Raw genomic sequence first — 15,477 nt, 5'->3', positions numbered from 1 at the left:
CCACTTTGATATTAAATTGGTTTCTTTCCCAAGCCTTCCACGCAACTCACATAGCCTACTTCAAAAGATTAAAAGGTGGACTTTACTTGCTATTACAAAAGCCATTTTTTCTTCCTTTCTAAGAAATATGAAAAACTAAGCGCTAAAATACCAGGGGAAAACCCACCTGTGTATAAATTACGATATTTTTAAAATACAAATGAACATTCAGTATCATTGCTTGAATACTGCTTTTCCAATCACATACTGCAAGATGTACAGCAGTAACATACTGAATGCATTTTCAGTTTTTGACCCATTAAGTTGAGTTAATTACTTGAGAAAGGGACAGAGGTTGTTAATGCTCTGGGAACCTGTCCTGAGTACCACTATTAACAGATGAGCAGAAGAGTCCATTAAAAATATTTTACAAAAATGGGGAATTGTTTCTGATCTCGTTTCCCAGAGCTGAGTTCTAGAAGGGCTTCTTCACATGGGTGCCAACAGCACATACAACCTGTACAGCTAAGGCGCCTGTGCTGAACGGCCCTTCATGGAGCACTGGGAAATACAGTAGAAAGGCAGACAGAGAACTGAGAAAACTACATCTGCCTGGGTGCTTCTGCGATGAACACCACCAGCATTTCTAAATTTTCCCCCATAAACACCCGGTATTTGGCTATTCTTGAATTAAATGGAAATCAGTCCAGACATTTCACTTAAAACCAACAGGTTTCTAGCTGACAACTCTGATGGCAAACGTTACAACTATGTTTCAAATAACAATTGCAAGGAGGGGAAGGGAAAAAAAAAATCAAAACCATGAAGAGCTTGGGGCTTGAATTTCAAAGTACATTACATATTTTTGAATAGAACTTAACTGGGAAAAAATACAGCACAACAAGAAGCTCAGTTACAACTAGAGTTTTTTTTAATATACCTTTTTTTCCCACTTAGAAATAATATACCATGCTTCAGGGAAGCATGTTATTTACATTTGTTACATTTGAAGAAAAGAATGTACTTTAAAAACCCTAACTAGGAATCACTGGTCAACCACAATAAGCTACAATACTGAGCTGGTACATATCCTTTTCAGTAACAGTGACAACAGGGTGGAGTGTTCAAAATGGTATTTATACCAACAAAAATTATTTCTTTAAAGTTTAATTTTGAAGTTCACGATTGTCTGTTCTGGAAACAAAGAAAACAATTCTGCACAAGTCTGAATTCTGAAGACTTAAAAGCCCACACCCAGAAATATGGCAACATGAAGAGTGATGAGCTAGTAACTTTGAGAAAAATGTGTTATTTCAAATGCAGTGACTGGATGCTGATAAGCACATAATTTTTGCTGCAGTGATTTAAAAAGACAGCTCTCAACTCTCACTTCAGCTCTCTCAGGGAGGTTAACGTATCCGTAGAGGAATGGGATCCATAGGGAATGGATGTCTACATTTCTGCTGGTCAATACAGTGTTTTAGCATTTTAACACAAACCTATCTTTGCTGCAGACATTGTTAGGTTTGCGTAGCCCGTTGCTGAAGCAGCTCAGGTACACTCGCTATTCCACCAACGTAGCTGTGAGTGCCCGAGCTTCATGAATTGTCTAAGTATGAGTCAGCTGAACTTACTACTTGTTTGCGTAGCCCGTTGCTGAAGCAGCTCAGGTATACTCGCTATTCCACCAACGCAGCTGTGAGTGCCCGAGCTTCATGAATTGTCTGAGTCAGCTGAACTTACTACTCAGTTATTGCACAGAAATTTCAGTGCTGACATACTACAAGACAAAGAAATAACGTTTTTGCTGAATCACTTTTAAGATGGCTGGTAATTACTGAAGTTTAATCCATGAGATTATTTAATCTCCATGTGTAATATAAAAAACTAAGAAAGTTTTTTTTGCCCTATTTTTAATTACTAAGCACACAAACTGAAGAACCACCTTACCTGACAGAATTGCGCTTCCTGTTTTCTATTTTCATTAAAATTTGTACATCTGACTGAGGAGACACTGTATAGATTTTCAGTCTGGGGAAAAAAAAAAAAAAAAAAAAGAACATGCAATAGAGAGAGTATCGTCCATAAAAGAATATATCATACATAAGAGATGGATATCTTTCACGTGTCAACAGCCAAAAGTATGTATTTCTTCATAAAAACAATATGCCACATACTAAGTATTTCCTATAAATGAGGGCTATAATTACTAGTATGTTTTTCTAATTACTCCAAAGGCAAGGTTCACTGTCACCCTCACTGAGGTTAATTATGGTTACATTTTTTAGAATTACAGTTGCTTTATTTGATCTTTATGCCACGAGTCAATTTCTTAATCTTTTCCTGGTTTAAATTTGGTGGCTATACTCCAGGGTTAGTTGGTTGGTGAATGTCAGGATGGTTTTCATCACAGGAATTAAAGATGTACTGCTGACTGGGAACTCAGCTCTGCATGCTGAAAGTGTAGCTAGTTTAAAGCCATTTATCTGGAACCGTTCCCTTCTTTTGTTAGTGCATTAGACGAACTAGGCAGAAGAATTATTCAATACACACCTTTGACAAACTACAGGATCTGACTCCACTGGATCAATGTAGGGCTTAAGGATATCAGCGAGTGTTTTATCGTCAGGCACCCTTTCACCAAAGATAAAAATCAAATACATAAGGCATGGTTCATCATGTACACAAAAATCTATTACCTGAGTCATTTGGAAGAAGCTGTATATTTACATGCTACAGTGGCACAGCTGAGCAGTTACGGGGAGGATCATAAATGTGTATCGATACAGCATAGATAATTGACACCTTTATCTCAGTTTCAACACTGGGACTTCACTAGCATCAACAAGGAATAAACAGATGCATATCTCTAGTTTCTAACCCTGCAGCAGAAACATGCCGTTCCTTCAGCCCTAGAAGTAGACAAGGGCATACTTCTCATCCCCCTTCAGGCTAGGAAAAAAGGAGAAAGATTTGTCAACAAAAGCTTATTTTTCGGCCTTTGCAAATGTGCTTGTGGGATTTCCTACAAAGCAAACAATGCAACCATTTCATCCTATGTGAAGGTCAGCTCCAGTGTGCAGGCGAGGAGGGATGGCAAATCTTGCCGAACGTCTGCTCCATGAGAACAGAGTATGTTAGGTGTATGCGATATCGCTATCACAAATATACAGGCTGCTCTGTTTACACAAAGAAAAGGACTAGCAATCAAACATTTTGCCTGATTTGAAAAGACCACTAGCTTTCAAAGAGGAAAGGACTACAGAACTTTTAAGTATTTTTTTTCAAATTAAATGCCCTTTTAATTAAGACTAAAAATAATATTCGGGTTTACCTTGTATAGTAAGAAATAGATAAGAACTGATCAAAATATTTTGCAGCTCAGTTTCAGCAGACTAATTTAAACTTTATAAAAACCTGTTTTTCAAGCTCTGTACCCTTTTAAAGTGTATTCAGCATGACAGTGAGGAAATATGAGCTTCAGATGCCAGTAGAACTTTTTCTCCCTGAAAAGAAAAAGAAATGCATATTCTTAACGTTAGCTGGTAAACACTACTTGTTTTTTCTATGACAAAGCTCGGTAGCCTATGACATGGGTACAGAAGAAAACATATAGTCAAGATTTTGAATGGCATTTTCAAAGAGTGAAAGGGGCATGCAGAGAAGCTGAGAGGCCCTTTGACAGATGCTCCCAGATCCTGCTGACCACCTATATGTAAAGCTGCTCTTTAATTTAGAAAAGGAAAATGCTTTTTGGCCTGTTCCCCAGGACAGATCGCCAAACCTGTGCAACAGTAATAGCCAGAGGTCCCAGCTGAGGCCAGGTTCTACATGAAATAGGGGACTCGACTTTCCACCAGCAGCAATTGCCTGAAGAGAAAATGTGTCATGGGCAGGGAGGGAAGCTGCATTTTGGCATAACCGGGATAACAGATGTTAGAAAGAATAAATGTTTCACAGAAAGATCAGGAAGCCCTTGGTAGAGACCAAAATTGATGTCATGTTCCCATCTCCAGTCTGTTAGTTTGAAGACCCATCTTCCCTTTCCAGCTAGCATAATTAATACCCAAGAATAGAAGCTACTGAAGCAAGGTTCCAGTGCAGTATCATCTTTGAAAGGCAGTATTACCTAGAAGACACTTTGCTAGATTAAGAAATGTCTTTTTGCCTTTTTACTCATCTTCAGAAATGCAGCTGAAGTTAATACTGACTTAAGACAAAGCATTTTTCCCCTCTCATTTCATCTCCAAATTCTCCCATTTGGTATGGTAAGTGTAACCGTATTATTCTAAAAGAAATCTCCTAAGAAAAAGCACAGTCTAAAAGGTAGGTGCATGGCCTTTTGCTCTGGTTCAGAATTTTACACTCATGACAAACAGTAAAGATTTGGAAGAGGAAGGAAGGAACTACTACCATCCCCCCCCCCTTTTTTTTTTTTCTATTTTTTTTTAACACTACTTAAGACCTATGAATCATTATATCCAGGATAATCACCATCAGTTATGCAAAGATTCTGGTACTACAATTAAAAGTAAACACAGTGTTGTTCCAACATGTTGTTTAACTTGTTTATCAGACAGATGAAACATTATCCAACAGGTTCTAGCTGGCTGCAGAGGCAAGCGTACGTACACCCAGCAGCAAAACACTTAACAAGTGAGCTGCTAAGCTCAATTAACTCTGATACCAATTTTTACATGCAAGCACTTTTATTTTATAAAGTGCTCTTATCAAATAAATAATCATTTCCTTACCTAGTTATTCCTAGGAAAAAACTGAGCTTTTCAGCTGAACTATACTTTCTGTAGTATAAGTAAAATCAGAAGTGGTAGTGTTTACCAAAAAAAATTAAAAAGAGAAAGCAAGAGCCCTAGCTCCAAAGAGCTAATAATTAGAAACATCAGGTCTGAAAGAGGAGAGATTGTATGACCAGACCTGGAGGATAACACAGAAAACATTACTCAACACATAGCATATATAACCAGAAGCTGACACAGTATCTTGCCTCATGCATTTTGTGCTATTTTGCATATTGGTATGATCCTGTCTTAAATTACCAAACTGGAAAAGGTTTTGAAATGACTCAAAATCAGTGAGTGGAATTTTGGGAAGATTTTTGCAAGATGAGTGAAACAAGGTTTTGCAATGCTTCATCTTGACAGCTGAAGGAAGCATCAACGCTACCGCACGCATAGAACAAACTGGAATATCAATAGGAACCAGTTCAATTGACTTGCGATTAACAAGCTTGTGATTCCTCTCTCAGACATGTTAGTATCTGACATTTAACACGGCATGGTATTAATTCAAAGCACCTTCTAGGGAGACTTTAGTAAAAGCTGGTAATCTTTAGGCATAGAAATAGGGTCACCATCATTAGCTGCAGGAAACACCAGCAATGGGTGCATTTATTATATATAATACTTACAGGGACTGTTCAGATGACGTTTTTGTTATATATTACCAACTAAAATGAGGCTTTCTAGCATTTTTTCATTTAAGTAATCATCTTCCACAATTTTTTTCAAACAAGCCATGTTTATCTACTCGAAGTGATCAGCCCTTCCTGTGATATGGACTTTCTTTCTGTCAAACTTTCACACCAAGAAGCAGATCTTCCTCTCCCAAGTGGGAACAGAGAAACCACGACACAGCTTGCAGAAACACGTTGTGTGGTTTAGAGGGCTGTCTCTAACACAGGCACTTCGAAAAGAAACGTTCCAGAAGTGCTTCGCGCTGTCTGCTACCTGTGGTTAGCAATACTCCTTATGCGTCTACAGTAACGGTCATCACACAGCACATTCTGATTTCACATGCAAGACCAGTTCCCTGTGGGCTCACTGAGGCAGACTCTGCTCATCGCTGCAGCTGTATAATCAGCTTAAGAGGGATCTTTTCAGACTTTCGTCCCCCCTCCCCCTTCCAGGCACAATCTAGTCTATGGAATAGCGCATGGAAAGAGCAATGAATCAGGGAGCCTGAACACTGACGTTAAAAAGATCATTCCTTGATGAAAAGTTTCACTTTGGAAAAAACAGGAATGTTGATTTTTTTTTTTTCCAGCATGCTAATACCGAAACTGCAGTTAATTACTTCATCTCTGTCCAAAGTACTCTTGCCTGAAAGTAAATGGCAAGCAGAAAGAAGCAAGATAGATTAAGAACTGTGTAGAAGGAGGCAAGGAAAAAAGCAGCTTAGAATTGGAATAGCCTCATACACTTTGCTGTACGATGAAGTTTTGAAAAACAACCTGCTGGGTGCCTGTTATTACAGCGAAGCATCCCTCGCCATCACTGATCTCTGCCCAGTTAGAGATCTGGATGTCAACTGTAGATGCTATCAAAGCTGCTTCACAACAAGTTCTGATTAAAATTAGATATCCTGGCTCCAGATCTCACTGACTTCATTTTCCATCATGGCTCACTGGGGTAGTATTTCCTTCAAATACAACTGACATGTACTATGTTCATTTTCTAAATTAAAATGCTTAATTGAGTAGATCATCTGCAGTTGAATAACAGCTCACTGCATGAAGTGTTCCACGCTGCTCGGCTGCCATGGAACGCCACTCCAGTTTTCTTGAATACCAGGGCACTGACTATAAAACTACCAAATGGCAGAGATCTGGATGAGGCACAAGTACATCCTTGATGTCAGTAAAAAGCAGCATCATAGCCCATCCCTGCATTGCTTGGCTTCACATCCTATTTTGGCTACTTCAGAAGCATGGAAACTGATCAGAAGGAAAAAGAGGAGCCAAGCACCTCTTCCCCTGCGTGAGATGGAGCTGCAAATTACGTTCAGAATTGCACAGGCTGTTTTGCAATTGCTGTTCTAAAGCAAAGTAACTCTCTCCCTTTCATTTCTCCTAAAACTTCAAAAAAGTTATTTTCTATAATCAACTGTAGTTTTCACAGAACTACATGTAAATGATTTTTAAATTTTTCACAGCAACAATTGAAAGCATTTTTATTTCTGATGTTACAAAGACAGCAGCAGTATATACAAAGTGGCTGTTACCTTCAGCTAGCTCTCAGGAAAACCACAAAAATTCTTGGTCTTTTATAATTAACGCAGTGCCTAGGAAGGTGCTCCAAGTACTGCGGGTGCGGGCAGTACAGCTGCTGGCAGTTAAAGGACAGATCTACAAAGGATTCTGGGACTTGGACATACCAGTTAAGTGCCTTTTTAGAAGGGCCCAATGTTTACATATTTCTTAAAACATTTATGAAATATCTCATAAAACTTAACTTTCTTACCTAGGTTTCCTCTGAACAGTCAATTTTACCTAGATTGTGGTAGAAGGTTTTATGTATATAAAAACCTTTTAAATGTGTGTGTGTGTATATATATCTGTATCTCAACAAAAAAATCCAAATTCATCACATCTTAAGATACCAACTGCAATTTCTGGCTCTGCAAAAGTACTTCACTGCCAGCCTGTCAGCGATTCACTGATGATTTTGTTTCTATTTAGCAACTAATAATCCTTAAATGTTTTAAAAACAGTATAGAGGACATCTTACATAAAAGTGCAAATACTGTAGTATTTCCTATGTTATTTTTAATTGATAAAAGAGATGAAAAGGACATAAAGAAGTTTAATGAAGGACCAGTTATCCTTTAATTTGACAATACCCAGTACTCTCACCTAAAGCACTGAAGTTTAATTGAAATACTGGGCATTCAGGAGCCACATCTTTGGATAATAATGCCTTTTCCAACCTTTTTAATCAATGAAGATTCAGCCAAAGTGAGTGACCAGGATCTCTTGCGGATTAAAGAAAAAAAATTAAAATATGAGAACATGCAGAAGTGTGATGATTTCATCTTCCCTGCCCCCCCCAACGCTTGTGTTCCTAGCGCCAAATTGACTTTGTTGCACTTCTAACAACAACACACAAAAGAGAATGTCTCCGTTTCCTTGAAACTTCATCAAGCTAATTCCTGGATTTGATGTATAAACAGTAGAACTGAAATATTTCTACTGAAAGTTCATATGTTCCCGAAGGAACTGAAGTGCACTTCCTTTGTAACACATATGGTCTTCTATCGAGGGGCCTTCCAACAGCAGGAGACATTACTAACCATGTGTGTTGCAATAATCAAACATGCCAGGCTTGAACTGAGAGTCCTGTGTAAATCAAAGGGATGCTGTCAAGGCTGAGTAACCCAAACTGTAATAACCTTTAAAAAATAGAACTATTGTCCTCTTTAACTTCTGCAAATAAACAAAATTACCATCAGATTCACTGTGAGAATAAAACGATTCAGTTGCTAAAAAATTAAAAACCACCAAAACAAACCACCTCAGGTACAGAAGTCAGTCAGTACTCATTTTCACATGGGGATATTGTGAAAAGCTACTGATTTACTGACATGCATAAACATCCTGCTCTCTGATCACTCCAGAGTAGCATTCCTTTGCCGGGGAACTTTGGTGGGTCCTAGAAAGCAAGCAGAACTATGTACTAAGTAACAGCTAAATTCAAGTTTAACAGCTCACACAATGTAATATTAGCCCAAACCCCAGCTCAAATAACTCCTTGGTAAATTCTCAAGATCAGCAACACTTCAAACAATTAATTTTAATTATCCCTACCTGGCTAAGGATTAGTGTTGACATTTTAGGGCTTTCAGGTGTAACTCAAAGTAGCTTCTGTAACACTAACAATCACTTAACTGATGCTAATCCCAAATCCCCACACTATATTTTGTTCTCAGAATTAAATCAAAGAGAGATAATGAAAAAGATTCCTTCTTCTCCCACATCTATCATCTAATCAAATGCTCCCAAACCGCAGGTGTGCCTTCCACCAGGGGAGGAGACTTGTAGCCCTCTGGCCCCTCTCGGCAGGAGGAGAGGTAAGAAGGATTTTGGCAGGGAGGAGATGCCAATGACAGCGCAAGCAGCAGGGAGGGCTGGAGCAGGGCAGCACAGGCTGCAGAGCTGAGGGAGCTGCGCCGCCCCATTTCAGCTCCTCAGGGCTGCCATCATCTCCCACCAGGGAACCAGGAGCCCTGGAGCTCAAGCTCCCTCCCCTCTTCCAGTTTGCCCTGCTGGCCGGAGCTAGCCCTCTTCTCAACCTGGTCACACTCTCCACCCCTTTCCCAAAGGCTCCCTCTCCCAGCAGCCCACCCCAACTCCACAGCGGCATGTGTCCAGAAGGGAAACTATCACTTCTACTGGGAAACAAGGGCCCCACAGGAAAGGCAGGGTGAAGCAGCACATTAAAAATAATTTGCAAATAAGGCGTTCTAAACTATCTCTAAGTCAGATGTCCCATGAGTTCACAAACCAGACTCAGACTCTTTACCTTCTAATGACCCTTCATTATCTGGATATCCAATATTACAAGTTAGTCTAATCCATGTGTTGCCCAGCATTGGCTTGTATGCTTTCACAGCACCGAATTTAGCAAACAAACTAATGGAAACCAGGAAATGAAGAGTCTGGTTAACACATCCAAACAACCGCTGCTCTGTCCTCCAGAGCTGGCAGGGGCAGGGGATGACACAGGAACACATCTTGTACTTCCTAGTTTTGGATTACTCGGATTCCTGCCTGTACAGCCTAACAGCTTGGCTCACATGGAGAGCACGAAGAGGACATCAGAGAAGACCGTCCTCAGCTTTCCACACGACTGGATGATCTCCCGAGGACCCTTCCAACCCTTACGATTCTGTGAAGACCGTCCTCAGCTTTCCACACACACATGTAGAGCAGCTTCCAACCTCCATCCTCTGGAGCAACCCCTCTACAAATCTCGACTGACAAACAGCACAAGAAGGGGTTCAGATCTACAGAAGAGGGGACACACCAGACCCTGACCACTGTCAGGTGTGAAGCTTATATAAAGCCACTACTTCCACAGCTTTACCCCATTTGAATGTAATATTCAACAAAACGTCATGGGTGTCATGAAGTCACAAGGGGTAAGTGTTAAATGGTTGATACTCACTGGTTTGATCAAACCTGAGGTTTGATCCCTCAGGAACACTTGTAAGGAGAGTAAGTAAAACATGCCAATTGAAAACAAGAAAGAACAAAACACAGGTTAATTTTTAACCTGCACCACTGAATTCAAACAGCCCACTGCTGCGTGAATAACAGTAGCAGCAAAAGAGAGGAAACATCCTATCTTTGCTCACTGAGCATACTCCATATACTTGGACAGCATTTGCAGGAAAGAGGTGGTTACTTCCTACCCTCTTAAGACCTGAGAACATTAGCATGTTCTTTCTGATGGGATGTGAAAGTCAAGGAAAGGCTAGCATCCCAAAACAACAACAAAAAAATACCCCAGGACTTTACGACTGACAAAAACCAGTAAGGCATTCTCCCAGCCAGCCTGTGAAATACTTCCATGCCTATCTGCCAATAAATCACCCTCCTTGCCCCATCCTCTTAGTTTTTAAATCTGCTGCTGTTAAACAACATAAAAGCATGACACGCGTGAAAGCATGATGTGCTCAAAGCTACACTTCAGTATGTACCCAAAAAGGCTTTCTAGAGAAAAAGAACTGAGAAACATGGTACATGAAGGCAAATTTCTGTCAGCGCGGCACCGTACCGCACCCAGGATCTCCTCAATGGTGTCAAACCTCCCTGCAGCTGTGCCTTTTCTGTTCTTCTGCCCTTCTCTTAGCCACTGATCCCAGCATCCCGGGGCTTCCTCTGGCTCTCAAAGACCCTTACCCTGTACTCCTAAGAGTGTTCACGTTGTTTTATCCACGACATTGAGGAAAATTCCCCAGGAAAGTTAAACTCTGCTCTAAGCCTAAGACACTTCAACAGCATGAGACTAGCACAAGGTATTTGTAAAAGGTAAAGTTTGTGGCCAAGGGAAAGAAAGCGCAGAGGTAGACAGCCTCTGCCCCCATGACTTAACACCTGCAAGGTCTGGGGCTTTCCCTGGTCTGTTCTGAGGGGAGGGCCTCAGCAATACATAAATCTAGGGTAGAGGAAGGAGAAAATGCCCCAGATTTCCTTTCTTTCCATTGATCCACCCTGTGTTTTCTCCAGCAGAACTGGTAAAATGAGTAACTTTAAGAGGTTACACTTCTACATCTACTTTATGCCTCATGTTCTGCTAAAAATTAAGGTATCTGCAAAACCAAACCACTCTACTTTTGCCCCAGAACAGAAGAAATGATATGGGCAAGTCTGTTGGGCAGTTTTTCAGGTTGGTTATTACTTTGTCAGAGAGAGACGCCTGGTGGCTGGTCAGGCCTCAGCCACCCGCATCTCTCCCCACCAGACACAGCAGAGAGAAAAGAGGGAAACACACATCCCAAAAGCAGGACTTGCCCCCAAAACTATGACTACTAAGAAAACAAGCGAAGGAGCCGTCTGGGGTAGCTGGCACAGCTGATTACTGTGAGAAGCTCAGAAGGCATTTGTACTTGCTCCCAGTAGATCATCGAGCTGAACTCTAGACCCGTTTCCCGCCATAATGAAATACTTGGTAATTTTAATTTTTTTTTTTTATTTTTTTCTGTGAAAATACTTTAAAATACAAATTCTGGATATCAGAGAAAACCCACAGAGTGGATAAAGGGAAGAACATTTAAACTCTTCTTAGCCTTTTTCCTGAATTCTTATCTGTCTGCACTCATCTCTCTAAGCTGTGCTGCATTGAGCACCCACATCCTCCAGCACAGCAACTCCTACCACGGCATGTGACAGAGATAACTGTACTGGAAGCACCTCCTCAGGCTTAAAGTCAGCCTTTTCAGAGACAGCGATTTTTGCAATCATTCTACGTCAGTCTTCTATCATAGACCTTTAAAGAAGTGTTTTCTTTTTCCAGCAACAAAACTCAATGTTAATTAAAAGATGGAAGAACACAATTGGCACTGATTCTTCCTCCTGTTACTCAATGTCGGTATTTTTCAAAACAAAGCATGAACTGCACAAGCTGTTAAGCTGAGCTCAAAGAGCCCCAAAAATGAAAACCTGCAGCATGAGATATTAAATCTAGATAGCTTTTGTAAAAAAATCATACACCTAGCAGATTAATCATACACCTAGCAGATTTTAAAAGCAGGCGTATCGGTATGAATTCAGACTCACATCACTATGCGTTCAGTGAAAACAAAATACTGCTGACTGCAACCAAATGAAGACTCACATGTAGTTGAAGGTGGTTGAATTTTCTCTTCTTTTTGTAAATCCAACGGGCAGAGTTCTCAGGTCAATATTACACCTTCGAGCTTTGTTTCTCAAGCAATATAACTAGTAAAAAATAAAAAAATTTAAAAATCTGAATAATATACTCAAAACTTGAAAGTTAAACAATAAAAGAGTAATGCTGACAGGAATTAGGGAAAAATTGTAGAAGAGGCCACATTTAATGAAGTACTTTCTCTGACTTTTAAAAAAACCCAGCATGAATTAAGAAGTTAAAAGTAAGCCTAGCAATTACCTGAAACATTTTCAGGCAAAGTTTTTCCATGGGTAAAACCCAACGTGCCAATGATCTCTTCACAGGAGAAGTTCTTTAACATACCGTGAAAGCCACAGCCAGCCACTGCGGGTGTAATACCACCCACAGAGCTGTTTTTTGGGCTACAACCCTGCTAGGAGAAGGGATGCACAAGCACCATCTTGGCCGCTCTGACAAATTCCCGTTTGAAGGTAGCACTAAGGATATCATCCTGTAAAGATGCCTAGTATCACACCCTACCTAGGTAGCATCTCACCATCTTCAGCACATTTTTTCAAGGCATCATGGTGATAAGTCCACACACAGAGTATGACTTCAGCTGGAGAGAAAGCTGGACTCTTCTGAATTTACTTTGTCATCAACATGAGTTCTCTCCAACTGGGTTTAGTGCTACATTTAAAGATATCTTCACAAGACTGGAAAAAAACCATGGTCCCGATGCCTTATGGTGACTTATCAATGAGTCCAAGTGTTTTGCAGCTGATTTTGTTTTTCTGTTTTGGGTTTTTTCCCCCCTTCTTGATCTTGGTCTTCACAGTTTATCATCATAGGACTTTCAGGAAATGCCATACATTTGTGTGATCTCACACATTGTGCGTTACTGGAATTGAAGGAGTTTCAGGAAAAATACCCCCCCCTCCCCGCCCCGCTCACCCTTAGAAGACTGGCTTTTACTTCACTGTTGCTTAGATTTGTTCTTTACTGAACCACAACAGCTCTGAAATCTGGATCGGGGCTGCCTCAGTGGGAATTCAAAGGTAGTCGACCCTACCTCCAACAAACCAAGTTTCTAATTCAAAACTTACCAGTTTTTTTGTTGGTGGACTATGCACAATAGGATGTCGAGCAGCAGCATCAGCTGTCCTTCCTACATCTTCCAGGAAACGATAATCTGAAGGTAAAAAAAGAACACAGAAAAATGTAGTGCTCACCTAGTAAAACTAATGAATTTTTAAAAGCACAAGGCTTATTCTTACCACTCAAAAGGTTCAAGTCAGTAAATTCATTTACAGAGACAAACGCTGTTTTATCCCTTACTCCATTACAGCTCAGTGCAAGCTTATGCTTCTTTACACACAACAGACTGAAATGACAAAAAAGAAAAAATATTAATGTGCCACGTTCAGCCAGAGGGGGGAAAAACCAAACCCAAACCAATTTAATTCAGATAATAGATACCTGCACGAATATTTCATGCACCGTGGACATCTGTACTTAGCTTCCTCTTTGCTGCACGTTTCACATCTGAAAGAAGTAAAAAGTACCTCTTAATAAAGCAGCATATTTGTGCCTGACTGGCCTGGGAAGGTGCCTGCTCAACAACCATGTCCTCAGTCGGCATTTTCAGGAAAAGTTATCGGAACGTCGAAAGAAGAAAGAGAAAACACAGATACCCTGGATCAGGTAAGGTGGCAGACAAAACAACACAAGCTGTGGGGAATATCTCCAAATGCACATAGGAGTTTTACCTGTATTAAAACACAGATCTTGAAAGGAAGAAAAAAACCCCCCATGCTAACTGCAGAGTTGGAAGCATAGCAAGGCCGTAGCAGTTTATGCTTTGTGGCCTGGTTGTATCAGTGCTTTTCTCCGTTTACGTCACCTGTAATGTGCATCGTACCACGCTGGCTTAGAATGCTCCCAGTTTTAGGCAGTTGGAAACTAAATGTCAAGGATTCACACTAAAACCTTAACACGGCACCCTGTTTTTTCAATGAAACAGAAAAAAAAATGACGATATAGTCAGCAGAACTTCTGGCCATTAGCAGTGCAAACCCCAAAGTCAGGGGACCTCTCAGGCGCAACGTGTAAGCTTTATGAACATCGCTAACAAATGATATCTTGTTAAAAAAAAATTCCTCTACAAATAGAACGTTCTGCTTTTCAACTAGTCTATTACAACAGACGTTTCCCCTATTCTTTGGAGACAGTTAAGTGAAACAATCATCGCTTTTCATTTAATTTAATTCTGACAAATGGGGAAGAGAAACACGCCCCCACGCACAGATGCCATCAGTAAAGTTCTCAAGACTGGCACAAACCCACCACCTTCAACGACCAAAGGAAACACATGAGCCTCAAAGCACAGCTCCTCCTCTTCCCACCACGCGCTTGCTGCTGGCCAAGAGCGAAGCGCAAAGGCCCAGCTCAGTGGTAGCGTCTCTTGGCGAGAAGGCGGCTCCGCACCACGGGAACACCACAACGCCAGCGCTTGGCGAGAAGGTGGCTCTATCCCACAGGAACACCACAACACCAGCGCTTGGCAAGAAGGTGGCTCTGCACTGCAGGAACACAGCACCAGTGCCTGGCAAGAAGGTGGCTCTGCCCCGCAGGAACACAACACCACCAGTGCTTGGCGAGACACTTGGCGAGAAGGTGGCTCTGCACCGCGGGAACACCACAACACCAGCACTTGGTGATAAGGTGGCTCCGCACCACGGGAACACCACACCAGAGCTTGGCGAGAAGGTGGCTCTGCACCACAGGAACACACCACCACCAGTGCTTGGCGAGAAGGTGTCTCTGCACCGCAGGAACACAACACCACCAGCACTTGGCGAGACACTTGGCGAGAAGGTGGCTCCGCATCGCAGGAACACAACACCACCAGCACTTGGCGAGACACTTGGCGAGAAGGTGGCTCTGCACCGCAGGAACACCACACCAGCGCTTGGCGAGAAGGTGGCTCCGCATCGCAGGAACACAACACCAGCAGTGCTTGGCGAGAAGGTGGCTCTGCACCGCGGGAACACCACACCAGCGCTTGGCGAGAAGGTGGCTCCGCATCGCAGGAACACAACACCAGCAGTGCTTGGCGAGAAGGTGGCTCTGCACCGCGGGAACACCACAACACCAGCGCTTGGTGAGAAGGTGGCTCTGCCCCGCGGGAACACAGCCCCAGCGCTTCATGCGCCGCGGAACAGAAGCGGGACGCGCTCCCGAGCAAGGATTCCTTTTTCCCGCGCCCCCGCCCATCTCCGCAGTGCCCGGCGCACGGCAGTAGCGGGGCCGCGGTGGCAGGAGATCGCTTTGCCACGCGTCGCCGGCC

The 15,477-nt window shown here is 41.8% G+C and overlaps 2 protein-coding genes across 2 annotated transcripts in view; one reads left to right on the top strand and one right to left on the bottom strand.

Annotated features, from left to right (window-relative positions):
* The window catches only part of ZNHIT6 (zinc finger HIT-type containing 6), a 32,768-nt gene extending 18,065 nt beyond the window's left edge, over positions 1-14,703 (bottom strand). Inside the window, exons 1-8 of the mRNA XM_035890647.1 lie at positions 14,478-14,703; positions 13,608-13,673; positions 13,406-13,512; positions 13,235-13,320; positions 12,114-12,217; positions 3,417-3,485; positions 2,533-2,613; positions 1,930-2,010 (exon numbers count right to left, since the gene is read on the bottom strand). Of these exons, the coding sequence (XP_035746540.1) occupies positions 1,930-2,010; positions 2,533-2,613; positions 3,417-3,485; positions 12,114-12,217; positions 13,235-13,320; positions 13,406-13,512; positions 13,608-13,624 (545 nt within the window). The 5' untranslated portion in view covers positions 13,625-13,673; positions 14,478-14,703. The remainder of the gene's footprint in view (positions 1-1,929; positions 2,011-2,532; positions 2,614-3,416; positions 3,486-12,113; positions 12,218-13,234; positions 13,321-13,405; positions 13,513-13,607; positions 13,674-14,477) is intronic.
* The window catches only part of LOC118451906, a 2,866-nt gene continuing 1,824 nt past the window's right edge, over positions 14,436-15,477 (top strand). The window contains exons 1-2 of the mRNA XM_035890659.1: positions 14,436-14,945; positions 15,066-15,474. Of these exons, the coding sequence (XP_035746552.1) occupies positions 14,436-14,945; positions 15,066-15,474 (919 nt within the window). The remainder of the gene's footprint in view (positions 14,946-15,065; positions 15,475-15,477) is intronic.

The sequence above is a fragment of the Egretta garzetta genome, unplaced genomic scaffold (genome assembly GCF_000687185.1).
Source record: "Egretta garzetta isolate BGI_Z169 unplaced genomic scaffold, ASM68718v1 scaffold43, whole genome shotgun sequence".
Classification (NCBI taxonomy): domain Eukaryota; kingdom Metazoa; phylum Chordata; class Aves; order Pelecaniformes; family Ardeidae; genus Egretta; species Egretta garzetta.
Note: the sequence above shows the minus strand (reverse complement) of the source record. Positions and strands in the feature narration are given on the sequence as shown.